At 45.6% G+C, this 19615-nt stretch overlaps 2 protein-coding genes across 4 annotated transcripts in view; one reads left to right on the forward strand and one right to left on the reverse strand.

Annotated features, from left to right (window-relative positions):
- Nucleotides 1-19615, forward strand: part of LOC119387033 (FERM domain-containing protein 5) — a 300038-nt gene that overhangs the window by 241347 nt on the left and 39076 nt on the right. The window lies entirely within an intron of this gene.
- The window catches only part of LOC119385790 (uncharacterized), a 37711-nt gene that overhangs the window by 7952 nt on the left and 10144 nt on the right, over nucleotides 1-19615 (reverse strand). The window contains exons 3-5 of the mRNA XM_037653174.2: nucleotides 7252-7269; nucleotides 1041-1251; nucleotides 321-801 (exon numbers count right to left, since the gene is read on the reverse strand). Coding sequence (XP_037509102.1) covers nucleotides 347-801; nucleotides 1041-1251; nucleotides 7252-7269 — 684 coding nt within the window. The 3' untranslated portion in view covers nucleotides 321-346. The remainder of the gene's footprint in view (nucleotides 1-320; nucleotides 802-1040; nucleotides 1252-7251; nucleotides 7270-19615) is intronic.

Consider the following 19615-nt stretch of genomic DNA (forward strand, 5'->3'; position numbering starts at 1 on the left):
AGCCGTGGGACCCAAAAGCGAGTTAACGTGTCTCTTTAAATGGAAATAAGCTCAGGCGAAGATAGAAACTGGAAGCGATGAAAAATGCTTGAAATACGAAGTGTCGCTGCAGCTAACGTTTCGACAAGTAGACTTGTCTTCTTCAAGGCTGCAGCCTTGAAGAAGCGTATAGCCGCTCAGGCCGCTTTGCGACCAAGGCGGCCATATGCGACCTATCGCCTTGCGACTAACTTAGTCGCACGTGTGAACGAGCCTTACTTAACACATACTCTTTCTTTTTAGAGTGCTGCAGTGACTGAATAGAATGACGGCACACTCACAGAGTCTGCGTTTCCACCGCGGCTGGTCACCTGGAACCGCAGTGGTGGGCGCACGCCAGCAGCCACTGCACAAGCAGCGACACGAGCAGCGGCAGCAGCGAGCAGGCGGCTGCGCAGTGCGGCGTCGCGGCCGCTGTGAGCGCCATGCCGCCGGCGTCGTTCTGCACGGCGGCCAGCCGCCGGTGGCTCTCGAGAACGTGAACGAGCACCCAGGTGGCGTTGGCGTTGGCAGGCTTGCAAGTGTAGTTGCCCGAGTCCACGGCGTCCACGGCTGGCAGCAGGAGGCGCGACACGGCCGTGCCGTTGGGGCCCTTGGCCACGCTGACGCGGCCGCCGCGCTCGAAGTTGATCAGGCGTCCCTGATGGTACCAGAAGACGAACGCCGGCGCCTCGGGGCTCTCGCTGATGCTGCACGTCAGGTTGAGAGCCGAGCCAGCCTCGACGTGCAAGTCAGGGCCGCCTAGGATGCTGGCCTTGGGTACTGTGAAAGCCAATGGAGCGTTGTAGTCGTGGATGCAAGGTCATCGGCAGAGGTTTTGTGATAAAAAAGTATATTAGTTGCATTATTTCCTGTTATTTGAAGACCTAGCGTTATAAGTGAGAAATATGTGATTGTAGTACAGTTGATGTTTTGTGCCACATGGAACAGTCAGTGGTTAAAAGCGCACCCTGTGCAGTAAGCATTGAAAAAAGACATTTGAGCAAAAGCCAGTCACTCACTGACAACACGCAGAGAGACGACCTGTCGAAGTGGCGGGTCCGAGTTGACCAAGCACTCGTAAAGGCCGGCGTCCCTGAGCTGCGCGTCGCGTATTTGCAGCGCCCAGTTGTTCGAGAACTGCATGTGCACCGTCTGGAACCGCTCGTCCGACGTGTACCGCGTCAGTCCCACGGTCAGCAGATGAAAGTCTCGAAGTCGGATCCACGACACCTGCCGAGAACGAAACGCATGTCCTCTGAACACTGAAAAGGAAGAAATTAACTACCTGGACATGTCAGTGGTATGCAAGCAATCACAAAAATGCTTGGATAAATTCTTGAGCTATAGAACCTTTTTTTTTTCATACTTAAACTCCGATTTGACCCACCCTGGTATATATATATATATTGGTATATGACGTTGTGCTAGTAAGCACCAGAATACGGGTTCGATTCCCCGTCACGACGGCCGTATTTCGATGTGGGTGAAATGCGAAAAGGCAAGTGTATCTAAGATTTAAGCTGATATTGAAGAACTCCTAGTGGATCATATAATTACGGTGTCTACCGCTATACGATGTTCCTCATAATCAAATTGTGGTTTTTGGACCCGCTTGGTTGAGCCCAAACGACATTCTCCACAATGATGAAGAAATCGTGCTTCTGACAACGGCCTTCCTTTGGTCCCTGGCTTTCCAGGAGTAAAGATGAGAAGTAAACAGTTCTTTGAATACAACATCAGAGGTCTTTCCTCATCATTATCGCCAAAAACCTCCTGCGTGGCCCTTCTGTTCAAGCAATGACGGGAGAGGTGTGACTGAGTAACAGTATGGGGCAGACTTCGCGCCCCCTCTTAGGTGACTAGGGGGACGCCCAGCCCCCGTGCACACGCCTATGAATATTCCCAAGAGTAACACCAAGTATGATGTAATCCTTAGATTGAACTACCTCTGCCTTGTTCTACTTAAAAATTGCCGTTTTCCACTTCATAAGCTAAACAGTTGCCACCGGCCATCTGTACACTTATACTCAAGTAGGGCATGTTAATAGACATGCACACTCTCAATGGACTGCTTTTTGTGTTTGTTTGTTTGTTTGTTTGTTTGTTTGTTTGTTTGTTTGTTTGTTTGTTTGTTTGTTTGTTTTGTCATCCGCAGCAGGTCACTGCTAAACAGATCAGTAACTGAACTGAATATTACTGGTCAATCATCTCATCTCATCTTCCTTCTTGTTCCAAGGCCTATGCCAACCAACACATTAATGCTACGAAGCTAGAACGCGTTTTAATAAAAATAGGAGATCAGTATAGTGGCATCAATTCGCATGACCAGGCTTCGTTCGTCATTCATTCATGCCTGCACAATTCAACAAAATTCGAATGCTGTGTGCGGTTAATCGCGTGGCATTAATCGATAACAAACAGTCGTCGAGACAGAAGACACCTTAAGAAAACGCGGCGACTTTAGCATACTGCCATGTAAATTTGTGTGGCAGTGTCGTAGCTCTGCCGTGAAGGCAGAGGTCGGCAAAAAATGTGGAGCTCCCTTGGACTAACTCATGAAGTATATTTTGCCCTTAGGGCTCACTCGTACTCAGACTCACCATAATTTCTTTTCTGCTGGACTCGCGCGGACTTAGACTCACCAAAATTTTTCTCAACCGGACTCACTGAGACTCAGACTCATGACTCGATCTGAGTCTGGATGAGTCTGAGTGAGTCCGTTAGCATATAATTAGCTTTCTTGACTGCGGTTTTTTAACAACAATATCTCGCATAATCGGTGCTCTACTTGGCGCTATTTCATCTCATACCTTCAAGTACGAGTTATCAGTAACGACAGCTTTATTGAAGGAGATAACTCAGATATATTTTTATCAAGAACTTTATGTGAAAGAGATTGCGGGGAGGAGGCCAAGGCACTTCGCCCGCCAGTAACTCATGCCTTCAGGGTTGCCAATGGAGGCTACTTTTCGCCAAATTGGCGAATTTGAGCAGCCCGTGGCGACCTAAAATTATGAATGCCGACATGGCGAATTTTTGGCGATTTTCGGCTTAGGTCTCCGCTGAGTTATGCATCCTAAGCCCATTGTCTTCCCAACGAATGAGCGGCAACATTCTCTGTATTTTTCTTGGTTTTAGACCCACAAGTAGAATGTGCACACTACGCGTCATTCGGTATGTCCGTACTGTAACTCGTGTGTAACTCCTCAATTCATCTAGATGCAGGAGGTACTGAAACGTCCCCCAGCGACTTTCTAACAAAATGTAAGTCAGCTGACTGCCCTGCAAACCGCGAGGGGGCAGTGTTTCACTATAAGTTTATGGCTTTAGGTGCTTTAAGCTTCTGTAAAGCCCCGGTGTAGAGTAGCAGGCTAGAGCATACTATCGCTCAGGCCGACCTCTCTGCCTTTCTATAAATAAACCTCTCTCTCTCTCACTTCTGAAGGGGCTAGATGACGGGTTGGCTGCGTGTTCCGACCATTTGTTCCGCCAAAGCCCCAACTGTTCTGAATAGCTTGGCGACTCATTCACTGTTGCAGTACCCCCAATTCAACCCGTAAAGACAGTTTTGGAATAGCGAATAGAGGCGGATACGCGGCTATTTGTGCAATAAAGCAACACTTATTGGGGCATTTTGCACGGTTCTCGGTGAGCGTGGGCAATGAAAACAATTGCTATAAATGTTTTACATTGTCTACCTGTTCATTATTAACGCATCGGATTGACGCGTGTAGGTATAAGTGACTATAAGAAAGGGTCGGTGGCGTCCGGTATCATATTAGTTCACACTGAAAAGGTGTAAGACTCACTAATGATCGGTACCTGTAAGAATTCTGTCGTGTTACCTTCAATAAACATTTTCATCCTTTTAATTCATATAAAGGTGCATAAAGTTGTCTACGGTATCACGGTTTTCGCCCAAGGTTTACACACAGCTTTACCTTTGAAACGAGCGCACAGGGATGGAAGGATATCATGACCGTTTCATTCATTCAACTTTGCGCCACCACATACATCCTGCGTCTAGTCGGAGAAGCAGCACCATGCACTTCCATGGAGAAGCGGGCGACTGGCATTGAGAAACGTTAATATAATTTAAGGCTCTTGGATGGTGCTGTATTCTACGGGGTTATACGTGGGTGGAAATTTTTATTACTAGGTATGCCGCACATATCTAGGATGGCGACTTTTTTGGCGAAATTTGTAAAAACGTGGCGACTTTTGGCGACTTTTTGCTCGTCGTTTGGCGACATTTACTCGAAAGTCAATGGCAACCCTGCATGCCTCTCATCAATAAATACCGAGTTGGCGCACGAACGCTAGTGGGTTGAAGTGCGCGTGATAGACATGAGTACAAACGTGATCCGACATAAGGCTGATAGAAATGCTAAAGTCGAGTAGACAGGAAGATAGGTCGGCAAAAAATGGGGAGCTCACTCAGAATCACTCAAGAAATATAGTTCGCGCTTAGGGCTCACTCGGACTCAGACTCACCAAAATTTTCCTCAACCGTACTCACTCGGACTCAAACCCACCAATATATTACTCACCCGGACTCATTCAGACCCGCACTCACGGCTCGATCTGAGTGAGTGAGTGAGTGAGTGAGTGAGTGAGTGAGTGAGTGAGTGAGTGAGTGAGTGAGTGAGTGAGTGAGTGAGTGAGTGAGTGAGTGAGTGAGTGAGCCGACTCATGAGAGAATTTGCCGACCTTTGCGTGCAGGTACAGTGTCGTCCACTCCTATGGTGAACACGGAGCAGCGTGGCCACGCTCCACGCAGCGCCAGCGCACCTGGCGCGGCTGCGCATCGAAGCGTAGCGGCGCATGCGCAGAGGGACGCGCGGGAGCGACTTCGCGTTGTCTGCAACCGAGCTGGACCATTGCCGTGGCGCTGCTCTTGCCTGGCTGTAGTACAGCAAGACCGGTGCGCTCGTGTGCGCCTGCGCCTATTCGATTCTGTGTGCGGCCGCGCCGGATGCAATGGCGCTCCGCGGACCGCGGCCACGCTGAGCCTTGTTCACCCTAAGAGCGAACGCCACTGTACATGTTTACTGTTGGTGGTAAGCTAGTTACGTATGCATAAACACAGCAACTGCACCTTTGTAAGAGAGTGGGCTTTCTGTTCCTGTTTTCCCCACTACCTGCCTTGTTTACTTCGTTTAGCTAACTCAGTGTCCTGTTGCAAAGTGTCCTGCATGGCTAATTGACAATGCAACATTAACCATGCTCAAGGTTGGACAATTATTTGCCTACGTACGTGTAGTTTCCTTGCGTACAGAGCCTAACACGATTGCAGGGGACGGTCGGGGGCAGTCGTTTACTCTATGGGCGTCAGAAACGCATTTGTTGGGCCTTGCATGTTAATGTCACATAACTACACGTTCTGTTCAGGTATATCGTATAATGAAACAGGGACCATTCAATCTAATAATGGCTTGCGTCTTACTATTTCAGCAACCTCCGATGGAACTTACTACTCGCGCATTGACTGGAGTGTGCAGCCTCCTATCTAGCTCTGTCAGAAGAGAACTTCTGTCACGGAGCGTTGCTTAGCCGAAAACAACGGATCATCAAGGCGGGCACCCGGACGATAAGTTAATAAATAGTTAAACTGCGCTGTTTACCATTCTGAAATCGCGCAATTGTTTATGACAAACACCGTAATTTTGATTTTGGTTGGTAACAACTTTATTGATGGTCCGGCAGAGCTTTCGCCGACTGGGCTTTAGGTCTCCCACGTGGGGACGTCGAGGCCTTGCCTCACCGCCGCCTCGCGGGCCTGCTGGACAGCCCAAAGTTGGTCGCCGAGGCTGGGGCTGCGCAAGGCAGCGGCCCACCGCGGCGGAAGGGTTCCGGAGTTAGCACCTAGCGGGTTTTTGTCACAGTCCCAGAGCATGTGATTTAATGTGGCGACCTCAGTGTGGCAGACCTTGCATATATTTGTCGGGTATGTATATGGGTAGAGTCTGTTACACTGTGCGGGGTTGGGGTACGTGTGCGTCTGCAGTTGTCTGAGGGCCGCCGCTTGCGTCCTGTTCAGCTTGTCGCTGGGCGGAGGAAAGGTTCGGCGGGCCAGGTAGAAGGCCTTGGTAATTTCATTATAGCTGGTCAAGCGGTCTTTGGTGTTGCCCCATAGACGACGGTCGCCGGTGCGGTTTGTGAGCTCGCGCGCCTTGGCGTGTGCCGTCTCGTTTAGGTTGCGTTGAGTCTCTGATACCTCTCCCATGTGAGCCGGAAACCAGATGAGCCTGGTCTGACATTCTACCGCTGGATGGACTTGGCTATTGAGTGATCACTTGGGAATATTTCATGCAAACACAAATGATAGTAGATAAGAGTATTTCTAGATGTCACCGTCATTGAAATATCATCGCTGTGGTTATACGAATGCCGGTCAATGCGCAAGTGTTAATAATATCTGGGTTTTGCTTGCCAAAACCACTATGTGATTATGAGGCACGCCGTATGAGGAGGGCTCCGGACATTTCGACCATCTCGCATTTTTTAACGTGCACTGACATCGCACGGTACACGAGCCTGTAGCATTTCGCCTCCGTCGAAATGCGACCGCCCTGGTCGGGATCACACTCGCGACTGTCGGGTCAGCAGTCAAGAATGCGCAAGTGTTCATACAAGGGTGGGCTTTACATGTACCGGTACCGGTGCACAGAACTGAAGCGTTAGCAGATAAGACGCCTGCGTTATTTCTTATCTCTATCTATTCAATTCATCACTGAATATATCACACAGGAAGAAAAAAACGACAACGGAAAGGAGATGCCCGTTCATCCTAAACGAAACTCACAAACCGTGTCTGATGATATTTTGCGCATTACATTCGGTCGCTTCAACACAACTGTCAAAATAAAATTTACGACACATGCTGGCAAAGCAGCGTGGACGCCGGGGTTTCGTAAGAGACCAAGAAATACATGAGCAAAACGGGACCTGAAAGCTTAGACATTAATTTTTGCGACGTGCAAGCGGTTAGGAACAAGGGAAAGTGTTTTGAAATACGCCAATAAAGCATGCTGAACACAAAACCTCCACCGCACGAAGCATGACCCGCTTTTAGTACGGACTCGTGAGCGCACAGTGAAACGGATAAAGAACTCCGCACATGCGACGACGGAGCAATCCATTCTTTCATGAGCGTCAATAAAAAAAAATTAAGTCTGCAGCAACCACGAGTTAAAAGCGAGAAACAAAACCATAATGAAAGTAACTTACAATTTGTCGGTGCGCCTTCTGTAAAGGAAACAGAACAGAAGAGGAATAAAAATAAATGAGCATATATAACGAATTCGGCTAATAAGAACAACAATATCAACGTATCCAAAAAGAGGCATACCGTAGACGAAAGTTGTGCAACTTTCGAAGCAAATGCCGATTCTTAGCCGCGCGCTAACATAGAGAAGCTGCGAGTTTAAGGGCCATAGCATTTATTACTCGGCTTACAATAAGAGCCTCTATAGAGTCCAGACGTAGGTGATTGGTTCAGATATAGTGTCTAATGTACCTAAGTGTGAGACTTGATGCCATAAGTTTCACATAGGTATGGTTCAAATAGGACTAGACGTCTGTAGGGAAGGCACTAGCACACACACCACGCATCACCCGCAGCTCTACAGGTAACGCGCCGCGTGATGAATGCATGAGCTACACATCGGTCAGGAAATCACACGTAAGAAGTGTTGAGCTACATTTAGATGGCAGAATATCACACGTGAGAAGCTGCACATGTCCTGGTCATATACAACGTCGTTGCAAAAGTTTTGACAGAAAAATTCACCTATCAAAAACAACGCCTTCGTTGTCAAGCGCCCGACATACTTCTGGCCGCATTTCCTCATTGCTACAGGCGACCTCTACAAAACTAACAAAAAAAAGCTATAGCTAATTAACCCTTTGAGGGTCGAATTTTTTCGCGAAATCCAGTCCAAAAATGTGTAATTTTTTTATTGCTGAAATAAATTCTTCAGACGATCCTATTTCAGAAAAAAATTGTCTAAAATTCTTTTTCGTGACCGTAAAGTGACAAAAAAAAAACAGTTTTGTTGTTACATTCATATGGTTTATTCGTAGTAATATCAAGCAGAATCCTAAAAAAAAAAAGGCTTCACAGTTTTTTATGAATAAAAATTATGCATTGTATTAAACATAGCTCACAAACATACAAAAATAAGCGCACCAGAGCACGTTTCCGGTTAAAAACGCTCGTGCTCTAACACTAAAAACTTTTCAGCGTGTGATAGTCTTTGAAGCATGGCTCCCCGCGCACGCGTTTCAGATGTCGCTCCTTGATCGTCATCGGAGTCTGAACTCGTCAAAAAATCCTCGTCTGACGAACTGAAATCCAATGAATCAGATTCTGATTCGGCAATCAGGGAATAGTCCGCATCGGAAGAATCGCTGCTCGACTCACCGGCAGCAGCGCAACCGGCGCGCTTTTCCATAGCGTAAGCGAACTGCGTCAGTGAGCGCACGGAAGAAAACTATGGTTCTGCGCCCGTCCGGAAAGCAAAGCGAGTGAAAAAGCTACAGTAATACTTCGTCTTATCGCCAACAAGACGTAGTTAGTTTTTCCGAGACCCCAAAACAGGAAACGCAGTCACGGCGGCGTCGTTTGTGTAATTTAGCGCCGCACGCAAACACGTGTAATCGCGCGCCGGGGTGCAATAAATGAGAGAGTAACAAGCGGTCACCCTTTGAGAGATTAGAAACCAAACAGCCATCAGCTTTGCGGGCGCAAGAAGCGAAAACCACCCGAAGGACGAAACCGAAACGAGCCAGACCGCGTGCGCGCGTTCTGATGCGAGACTACAAGCCGCCGCGCCCCTTTGGAAAGAAAAAAAAAAAGACGGAGAGACATTGGTGCATTAAAAAAATTACACGTATTCCCGAAGCGTGGCAGCACATTCCAAGCAAGAGAAATGGGAGAAGGCGCGCGTTTGAAACCAAACCGCGCCGCGGGCGCTCTCGGTTGCGCAAGCGATAGCCGGCGCGCGGCGCGCCATTTTGCGAAGCATAAAAAAAGCAACAACGGAGAGACATCGGCGCATGAAAAAAATTTCACGTATTCCCGAAGCGTGGCAGCACATGCCAAGCAAGAGAAATCATTGAAAAAGGCGCGCACTTTAAACCAGCTGCACCGCGAACGCGCTCGGATGGGCAAGCGATAGGCGGCGCGCCGTTTTGGGAAGCGAAAAAAAAATACAACGGAGAGACATCGGCGCATGAAAAAAATTCCACGTATTCCCGAAGTGTGGAAGCACAGGCCAAACAAGAGAAGTGATCGAAAAAGGCGCGCGTTTTAAAAATAAACGCTATGCCGTACATGTACGACGAAAACCCTTTGGTACCAGGAAGCTTCTGCCGTACATGTACGGCGAAAACCCTGAAGGGGTTAAAGTCGGTACTTCTTGTAAGGACCTTAATGAAGCGTAAGAGCAATCTCTATTGCACACTAAAAGCTGGTCATTTTTTGTTGATTTGACGACCTTGTTCCGTCAGAGCGAAGAGCTCTACTGCAGTGTCGAGTTAATGCTCGGTTGTTATGCTCGGGCTCGGCCTTTTCACATGTGATCCCTCAGCCAAGATAAATAGCGTATTTTCTAATTTCACCTCGCACATGCGTGCAAATCTGCCACCGTGACACTTTACAACAAAATAACCCGTGGCTGATCAATATTGTCGCAGGCGAACCAAGACATACATCCAGGCGTTGACGTCTTCCCCAGAACCAGATCAGCAAAAACGTTCTCTTCCTCTTCACAGCCGAGCGTGTACGTGCCATAGCGGTTGGTTCATAAATGACGGCATATGTCAATACTCCCTCTCCCAAAGATTGCTCTTATGAAGGCAAAAGAAAAATGAATGAGAAGGTTGCTATAATAACAGGTTGTACTATCAGCATAAAACATTAAACGCCAACAAAAACAGACTCACGATGGAAGTACGGGCTTTCTAGCTTCGAGTCCGCAAAACTACGAAAAACCAACTAGGCAAGCTGCTTGTACTTCGACAGCGCATGAGTACGCTGAATGAATGAGCAGAAATTTATACTATATATATATATATATATATATATATATATATATATATATATATATATATATATATATATATATATATATATATATATATATATATATATATATATATATATATATACATATGTGTGTGTATATCTGCATAAATGAGTAAATATCTGCATGGCTGATTTGCATGTTCCAGGTGATGCTCTTCTGGTCACGCTGGACGTGGCATCACTGTACACGAACATTCCCCATGCAGATGGGATTCAGTCTGTACTCCATACTTATAACGACTCCGTAGAAGACAAACCCATCGACGATACCACCCTAGGCATTATTTTATCACTAATCCTCGAGCTTAGCAACTTTGAATTCGACGGCGAACATTACGTTCGATGGGCACAGAAATAGGCCCAAACTATGCGAACATTTTCATGGGCATGCTATTAAACGATTTCCTCGTCACTCGTGATCTTAAACCGCTTTTTTACAGATGCTTCATCAACGATATTTTCTTAATTTGGCACCACGGTGAAGCTGCATTACTCTCTTTCATTACTGACTTCAATAATGCAGAACCATCGATTTCCTTTTCCCATTCTTATTCACCACTCAGCATAAACTTCCTTGACGTCACTGTCTCTCTGTGCAATGGTGAACTAACTACGAACCTTTACAGAAAGCCCACTGACCGACAGCGATATCTCCATTTTAAAAGCAGTCATGCCAAACATTGCAAAACGAGTATCCCTTATAGCCAAGCTATCCTTTTCAAAAGACTTTGTTCGGACGACAGTGAATACACTCGTAACTGTGACCAGCTTCGTAAAGCACTAACAGAGCAGCACTATCCTTCACGTATAATTGACGACGCTCTCAAGCGGGCCGATTCTCTAGACCGTAAAGATCTCATCAGCACTGACAAGCGATTAGTGCCGACCTCACGAACTAACCTCATCCTAACGCATTCTGCATCTATTCCTAACGTGTCGCACATTCTCAGTAAGCACTACAACCTATTGACACGGAGGGATCGGCTTAAGAACATTTTCACTGAATCGCCAAGAGTGGTTTATCGCCGATTAAGAACCTGCGCGACATGGTAACTTCATCGAAGACTAAATTCATAGCTCCTGTTGGTTGTCATCCCTGTAACAAACCACGGTGTAGAGTTTGTGCGCATACGTCCACTGAAAAGACTGCTAAAAGCACAGTATCTAATTTTTCAGTTAAGATTAACGGAGACTTCAGCTGCGACAGCACTAACGTAATCTACTTACTTGAATGCCCAGTGCGATACATCGGTCAGACCGAAACATCATTTCGTATCCGTTTCAACAATCACAGAGCACGTGCACGCTAATAGTTTGCCACATCTTCCGTTGTCTAAACATGTTCGGCTGCCAGGTCATTCATTTGACAAAATCATGGTGACGATATTACAATCAGGCTTCAAAACGCACCATGATCGCGAAGTTCGAGAATCCTTTCTAATCCATAAATTTAACACTGCACCGTCCGGTATTAACGAGAACGTAGGAAAAGTGTCGCGTCTTTCTGTGATGTCTTGATGTTCGAATTTTTGTCATAACTTCAATGAAACGTGCCTAACACATCTGCAAAAAAGTTTGGTTATTGAACAATCGTTATCGTCTTGTCTCTTCACGTGCAACCATCGAGACTAGTGCGATCAATCGCTCATCGTTATAAGCGCTTGTTCATGCCCTTGATGCTGCCTGATGTACTATATCTGTTTTATGATTGTTTTGTAAATTTTGTACATTCACTTCCCCCACGTGTTGATGCCCATAGAAGCGGCTGTATGCTTGTACTTCAGTTTATTCTGACGAAGGCCGTGGCATGGCCGAAACGTAAATGAGTAAAAATATGCAATTTTCGTAAGTGTGCTCCTTCATTTCTTCGACTACATGTGCACCGGACCTTCAGAACTTTCTTTTGAATTATATATATATATATATATATATATATATATATATATATATATATATATATATATATATATATATATATATATATATATATATATATATATATATATACTGCACATCAGCAGCATCAAATAGTTCCAACGCAATCAAAGCCATTCATTTGTTCTGTAATCTCTTCGTGATAACCTCAGTAGTTTATTAGAAGTCATCTAACCACAACTACGCAGCCATCTTTCATGTGTATAGAGCTGTTCTGAATTTCTTGCAACGCTTTCGGAGGTTCCGAGCTTTTGCGATAGCAAATGCAAACACTTCGGAAGCGTCATAGATCATCACGCTGAATATAAATCGACAATACCGTTTCCACTGCGCCCACGTTAAATCCCACACGCTCACCTATCTTTCTGCCAATATCTTGACTATTTCATTTTGTTGTTCTGCTTCGCGCAAACGAGCAAGCGCTACCGATAACGTCAGTCAGAATCACGAAAACGAGTGCACTGCGCACGCTTTCAAAGCTCATCACCATCAAACACGATTCCCAGAAGACTATTCTTGCATTTTCTACTCTTTCTTTCTTCCATTTTTAAAACTAAACCCCTACTCCAGAGTGCGAATTCATGCACGATATAAAAGACCACGCCGCTTTCGTATATACTGAAATTGCCATGCAATGCAGCTGAATACGAAAAGAGAATTAAGGCAGAAAAGCTTTTTTACAAAGCGCTGTTTCTGCGTTCACACAATGGAATGACAACGCATACGAACGGAGGATGTGAGGAGCAACATTTGGCGCGGTAATGGAGTTGCATAGTACACTGCTGCTGACTTGGCCGTAGCAAATTTGAAGAGGCCGTGGTAGCCATACTTTTCATCTCGATCTTGCTAGGGCAACGGTAAATCCCCCGAAAATGTCACACTCTGTCGTATTTGCAAATGCATACGATGGGAGGGCGACAGTGCTAATAGCGATGCCAGACCAAATATGGGTCTGATATTTGCATAATAAACGCGATACTACCTAGAGAAAAATAATATTGTGGACAAGTGTACACACCAGCAAACCTAAATGGCATAACTCTATCCGATTTTTGCGCAGATGCGTGAAAAATGTACCCCTCAATGCGCAACACTGAAGATTTTGGTGCTAAATATATCCGGGGACCTTGAGAAAAGCATGGAACAGTTAAAATGTCTGAAGAAAATATGACTTTTAAGGGCTCGTTTTTCTTTGTTAGACACAATATTAATGATAACTAACAGACAATAATGCCAAGGAAAGTATAGGGGGCGTTATTTGTAATAATTTGGATATAAATGTGAAGAAAGTAAAGTGGACAAAAAGATAACTTGCCGCCGGCATCACGTGCTACGTCATGCAAAAAAGGCAGAAAAAGTGTTCCACACTCGCCGCCATGGCTGCGATCGGCGTCGACTAACACTGCTAGTGGACGGGGGGATGACCGCCGCCGTAGGTCGGTGGAAGAGCATCGGACGCGTTCTTCGAAGGTCGCAGGTTCGGTCTCTGCCGGCGGCAAGTTATCTTTTCGTCCACTTTAGTTTCTCCACATTTATATCCCAATTATTACAAATAACGCCCCCTATACTTTCCTTAACATTATTGTCTGTTAGTTCTCATTAATATTAAAATGTCTGAGTCGTACAAAAATAAACTTAGTACCGATCAATTAGGTACAGATCATTTAGGCGTTAGTACTGACGTCTTAGAAAAATTATGCATTGCCATCAGGCTCCCGCCTATATCCTGCGTGACGAACATAGTAAAGCCATTGTATACGCATTATTGGTATTGTCCTGCGGGTAGACCTACAGCGCTTTTTCGGTTATTTCAAAAGCGGCCCAAACTAAAAGCGTTACTCAAATACAGCATCAAATTCCTCGCTCGAACAAGGCGAACCCGGTAATCTTCCACGGATATGACTTGAGACCATTGCTCTGAGAAATCAAGGAAATTATCCCGCAGCGTGTCGATAACGCAAACCTATAACAATGAAGATGAAGAGGGATAAATTTTTTTTTGGCGATAGGGCAAATTGAAACTTCGCAGATTTAACTTTAAATTAGTTATAATTCCACGTCCCGCGAACTTCATATAAGAAATGCTAGGTTTAAATTGCGTCATTTACTGTCCTGAAATATGGCCCCTCTAGAAGTAGCTAAGGCACACACACGGGGGATACTTGTTCACTTCTTCAGCCTACGCCCTGTCATGCGCAAGCCAGGCCGCGTAGCCGCAACACCGTTAAGGTAATCACGATAACAAAGTCACCCAATCATCTCTTTTTCGCGTTACCTCGCTTCATCCAAACGTGCGCTACCAGCGGCCCTGCAAAGGCATGCACCTCTGCCTTTGACTTCCCCAGTCCACGGCCCGTTCGGCCTATTCGGTCTGTGGCCACGCTTGATTTCACTCGCCCCTATTTTTAGCGTTCTTTTCATTCGTGCGTGTTACTCTGTCTTTATCACTGCTCTCTTTATACGTTTCTATGCAGAAATGCACGTACGTAGTACATACTGCACCACCGGTCCTGCACAGCTGCCTCAATTAGGCGTCATTAGGCGCTCCTCCGTTCAATTCCTCGCTTTTGCTTCCCCGCTGGTTTTCGTCCATTCACTTTCGTCACTTTTTTTCGTGGTTCGTAGATGAGTAGGAGCCAGATGTGAGCATGGCACACTGATTGAAAGTGGGTACGAGGCATCATTAGGGCAGCGTGGACAAATGGACTACCACGCCTTCTTTCTTTTTTTTTTCTTCGCGTATGTGCCTTCCCTTCTTTCAATCTATCCGCCACCGCTTAAGTTTCTGCTTTTCGGGCTGCATGCTATTTAGGGAGAAAGCCGCTGTACGACGCCCACGTGCCGAGCAACAACGTGGAACTCAAAGTAATATGGAAGCTCTCGTACAAAACGGGAGCCTGAAGTCCCCCTTTCGTGCCTATGTAATTAGGTGCAACACTACAAGACCTAAGCAGAAGGCTGTTCAAGGTTGTACAAGCTGCGAAGTATGCCTTGTCGTTCATTCTTCCCAGCAGTGGCTATTCGTGCCTTGATGCAGGGATTATTTGATTACTTTTCCCGTGGTTCTCTCTCTATTTGTTGTTGTTGTTGTTGTTGTTGTTACTTAGAGGCCGCAGCTTTCCACCGATACGTTTCCGGATACATGATTGACTCTCTGTGATAGCGGACGGCCAATCTTGCTTTAAAACGGGAGATCGGGCGAGTTGGTAGGTTAACATTTTTGAATTAACAGAGCGAAGGGTTGTCTGAATTTTTTCGTACTTTGCATGTTTGCTTCGCGCTATTGATTCAAAGACGTTAGCCGATCTTACACAAAAATTAAGGTCTCTGCGAGACCTCAATTCAATGACACCTGTCACTCCCTGTTCCAGCTATGGTATCCTAGAAGCACCGTCAAAGTAATCTAAACAGTGCATGCTTACTTTTTGCATTTATTACTTTCCCAAACTCTCGCTTTTTTTTTTTTTCGTGTCAGTTCATTGTGTATACTTGCCCGTGGCAAGACAGCGGTTGCGCGATGCGCAACACCAAAGCGCTGTTGGCGTTCTTCAGGAACACTGGACTAAACCAAAGTTTGTGAATGCCTCTTTTGTGTATGTGACTTTATGCGTGTGTGACTGTACGTACCGTCTGTGTGTATATGTGACTCATTGTATATACCATAGTCATCACCCGACACCCGGAGTAGCAAGGCGGCGACAAACCAGGATAACCTCTCCGGGATTTTCATTAAAGATTATTATCTCTATTTGCCTCTTTACAGAACTGATTTGCGGTAAAGCTGACGCGAAACACACACGGAGGCTTTTGTAGTTCCCGCTTATCTAAGGTTGGATACAAAATAACCCGAAGATCACGTGCCCGTCTACAATTGAAAACGAACATCGAACGGGAGTAGCAGCAGTAATGTTAAGCGTGATGCTGCTTAACTTTCAAGTGCAGCAGTGAGTGGCTACAGAATGCCTACAAAGCCTTTCCTTCCTTAACGGAATATGAGGATTTCTGGATTCAGCCTTCGTCAGAATGTGGCCCGTTATAGAACCCACGACCTCCTCTGCATCTACGGAATGCTGCAGTAAGTGAGGTCTCGCAATGGGTGTAGGAAAAATATTTGGAGAGATTGGAAATACTTATAGCTGACACCAACCCTGCAAGTTTGTCTCTCTCTCTTCTTCCTCTTTTTCTCGTTTTATTTAACGATTACCCTGCAGCACCCGAAGGCGTTAAAGGGACACTAAAGAGCAAAACGATTTTTCTCGCATTAGAAAAGTAGTCTTCCACGATTCCAAAAACACCACGCTTTCTGTGCGAAGACGCTTAATAAGCGAGAAAACGCGCAAAAAGAAAATACAGGTGGCGACGCCACCTTGGAATTCCCGCACCATTTGCCGTGATGTCACATATTTTTGACGGCGCCTGCTTGGGTCTACGTAGTTCCTAATCGGTTAAATCGAAGTACATTGTCCTCTGAGGGGGCCAGAGACTTGACATAACGAGTTTGTGGAAATTTCGTCGAGCCAGTGGCGCCAAAATACGTTAAATGCTCTTTGAAGTCTTTTACGTCACGAATTACAAAGTTCGGCGCGAAATTTAAAAATGAAACTTTGAACTTGATTTTCTCCTCTAATAATAAACCTATGGTGGTGAAATAAACTACACAAGAGTTCTCCGAGCAAACTTTATCAATCTAAACTAGGGGTGTGCGAATATTCGAAAGTTTCGAATATTCGTCGAATATTACATTCAAAATATTCGTATTCGATTCGAAAATCGTGTAATAGAAAAGTTTCGAATATTCGATAACTTCGAATATTCGAAAAATTCGAATATGCGATTCGATTATCATGCATAAAATAACTCGTCTTCCACATTTCTGCTGCGTTCGTATAGCTAAAAACGTTGCCGAGAGGAGCGATAAACATCGTAAGTACACGGAGGCACGATATCTGCCCGCGACGAGCGCCCCAATACGTATGATTTATTGCTGGTGCATCTCCGACGTGCAGCGCTGTTGGCGATCATGTAACCGTACATTTTCAATATTATGCGGCCATAACGTGCCGCACTACCACTCGTTCACTATGCGGGATCACTTCTGAAGAAAGACAGTGACCCATGTGACTGGTGGCGCACTGTAGGCACCTTCAGATACCCCAGTCGGGCAAAGCTTTGCCCCATGTACCTCCCTATACCAGCCACTTCTGTTCCAAGCGAGCGTGCCTTTTCAGTGGCAGGGGGGGTTGTCTCTGTTAGAAGGGAGCGCCTGCTGCCTGATCATGTGGAGCAACTCATATTTCTTCATGATAACATGTATTCATTACTTTCATTGTGCCGTGATATTTGCTTGTGTTGTGATGTGCATTGTGCTAGCCTGGACATTGTGTTCTGGCGATAGCAGTGTATGTTATGTTGCCAGTCAGGCTGTTAATGTTTTTTTTTTCAAATGGCTACATGTTAACTAAAATATTGTTACTGTGGAGGCATTTTTTCTTTGATATTCGATATTCGATTCGATATTCGAAGGTAAATATTCGTATTCGATTCGTATTCGAAAAATTTGATATTCGCACACCCCTAATCTAAACCAATTGATTGTTTCTCTTTAGTGTCCCTTTAAAGTAGGGGGGTAACAATGCCTCTCCATTCCCTCGGTGACCTTGCTCTTTAGTTGGATTGTTCCGTTGGTTTACTGTTCGAAAAAAAAAAAGAATTGGTATACATGTTCGTCTTGGTTAGGCATTCCAGGTTACTGCAATAGTGATCATTACGCCTTGGCATGCAAATCTCTTTATTTCTCTCTCCGACTTTCATTCGTCGCTCTCCCTACATCGCGAATAGGCGACGAGCTGTACTACCTCGTCATTGCTGCAAAATATTCTTTTCAAGCTCTGTCGTCGCTTTCGCTAGTTCTTACTTTTCTTTTCCCTGTACCCCAGCCATCTTCGATACGAAAGTCAAGCATATGCGATCTCTTAAATCACTCTGAACTGTTATACAGCGATAGCCGCGAGACCTTTCCTTACTTTTATTTTTCTTTCAAAGCTCCTTCCCTCGTACGCCCAGATTTTCCTCATAAGTCTCGAACGCGAGATCGTCAAGCCTCGAGCCGAGGAACAGAAAAAGCTCCATCATTTGCTCGAATATTCCGAGAGTCGCGCTTCCGATGTCGGCAGAAGAGCTCGGCTCGACTCGGCTTCTGTCTTGGCTTTCGCGTCGCTCGAGCCTATATATCCACGAATCCAAATAGGCGCGGGAGGCTGTGAAAAAGGCTCCATGAATAATGCATGTTCGTCGCTAGTCCCGACGGCTGCCTGCTTTCAGCCGACCCGGTAGACGGCATTGCCAAGGACGTTGACGGCGCCATTTTGTTTGCCAGACTCTCTGCGTACCTTCGGGCCTCGAGTCGCGCTGGCGACGCGAATGAATAAACGATGCGTTGCTGCCGCGCGCGGCCACTGACACAAACGCACGGGAATACAGGCGCATGCATAAGAGAAGCGGGGTGGACAGGTGTCTAAAAGAGTGTGTGTGTGCGGTAGTGAAAAGTATACGTGGCGCGACGGAGCGTTAAGTACGCGTAATGTGTGCTCTTGCAAGAGTGTAGCCAACTTTGCTGGTCGCGGTTATCTAGGCGCGAAAGCCCACAAGCGAAGGGAATGACAACGAAGAGCAAGCTCTAAGGGCGCGTGTTTTCATAGTCACGAGCTCGGCCAGTCTTTTTTTTTTTTAAATCAGTCTTTGGATGTTTATAATTACTCTCCTGTATTCTATTTGAAAGAAATCATCAACTGTGACGCGTCGCTAAATAAATTATACGTGGCAAGCGTCAATACTGTCGTTAGCATTTCTCTTTATTTTTGTCATTAAACACGATTATCTTTGCTAACTTTTCATGACCCGTCTAAAGGAATTTCAAGCGCAAAAGTTTGAGCGGCAGCTCCTGTATATTATCCAAGTTATTATATATACGTATATTATCCCAACGCTGCCGTTGGCTTCTGACTTTGTTAGGTTCGTGGATACTGCCATATCAAAGGGGGAAAAAATTAATTCTAGAGTTTCAGGTGCTATGATTTGATCACCATGATATCAAAAGGAAGCACGCTTCAGTCAGGGGAATGTAAATCAATTTATACAAATAAGGTTCTTAAAGAGAGAGAAATGGTTTAATGAAAAGCTGGGGATGTTAGCCTGGCTATTCGCCTGACATGGTGTACCTCCTCTAACTATACGCATGTTTTCGCATTTCGTCCCAATCTAAATGTGGCCAACATGGCCAGGATTCAAACCCGCGTCCTCTAGTCGTATACATATAGTCGCTAACCTACCAGAGTGGATGCCATATTGAAGACAGTGCTATCTTGGTGGTATTTTAACGCGAACTCTCGCTGAGACCGAGACATCAACAGCCACTTGCTCAAACCTATAACTACACGCTAAACTAGCGCTGGTCGCAGTGTTTGTCCTTGGAGTGCAACGCCCTTAAAATAGACCAGTGAGTGTAACCGTCCCGCTTTCTGCAATGTGCACTCTAGTACTTCCCGACATCTCCCGTTCGACTCTTACTTG

Source organism: Rhipicephalus sanguineus, chromosome 3, assembly GCF_013339695.2.
Source record: "Rhipicephalus sanguineus isolate Rsan-2018 chromosome 3, BIME_Rsan_1.4, whole genome shotgun sequence".
Classification (NCBI taxonomy): domain Eukaryota; kingdom Metazoa; phylum Arthropoda; class Arachnida; order Ixodida; family Ixodidae; genus Rhipicephalus; species Rhipicephalus sanguineus.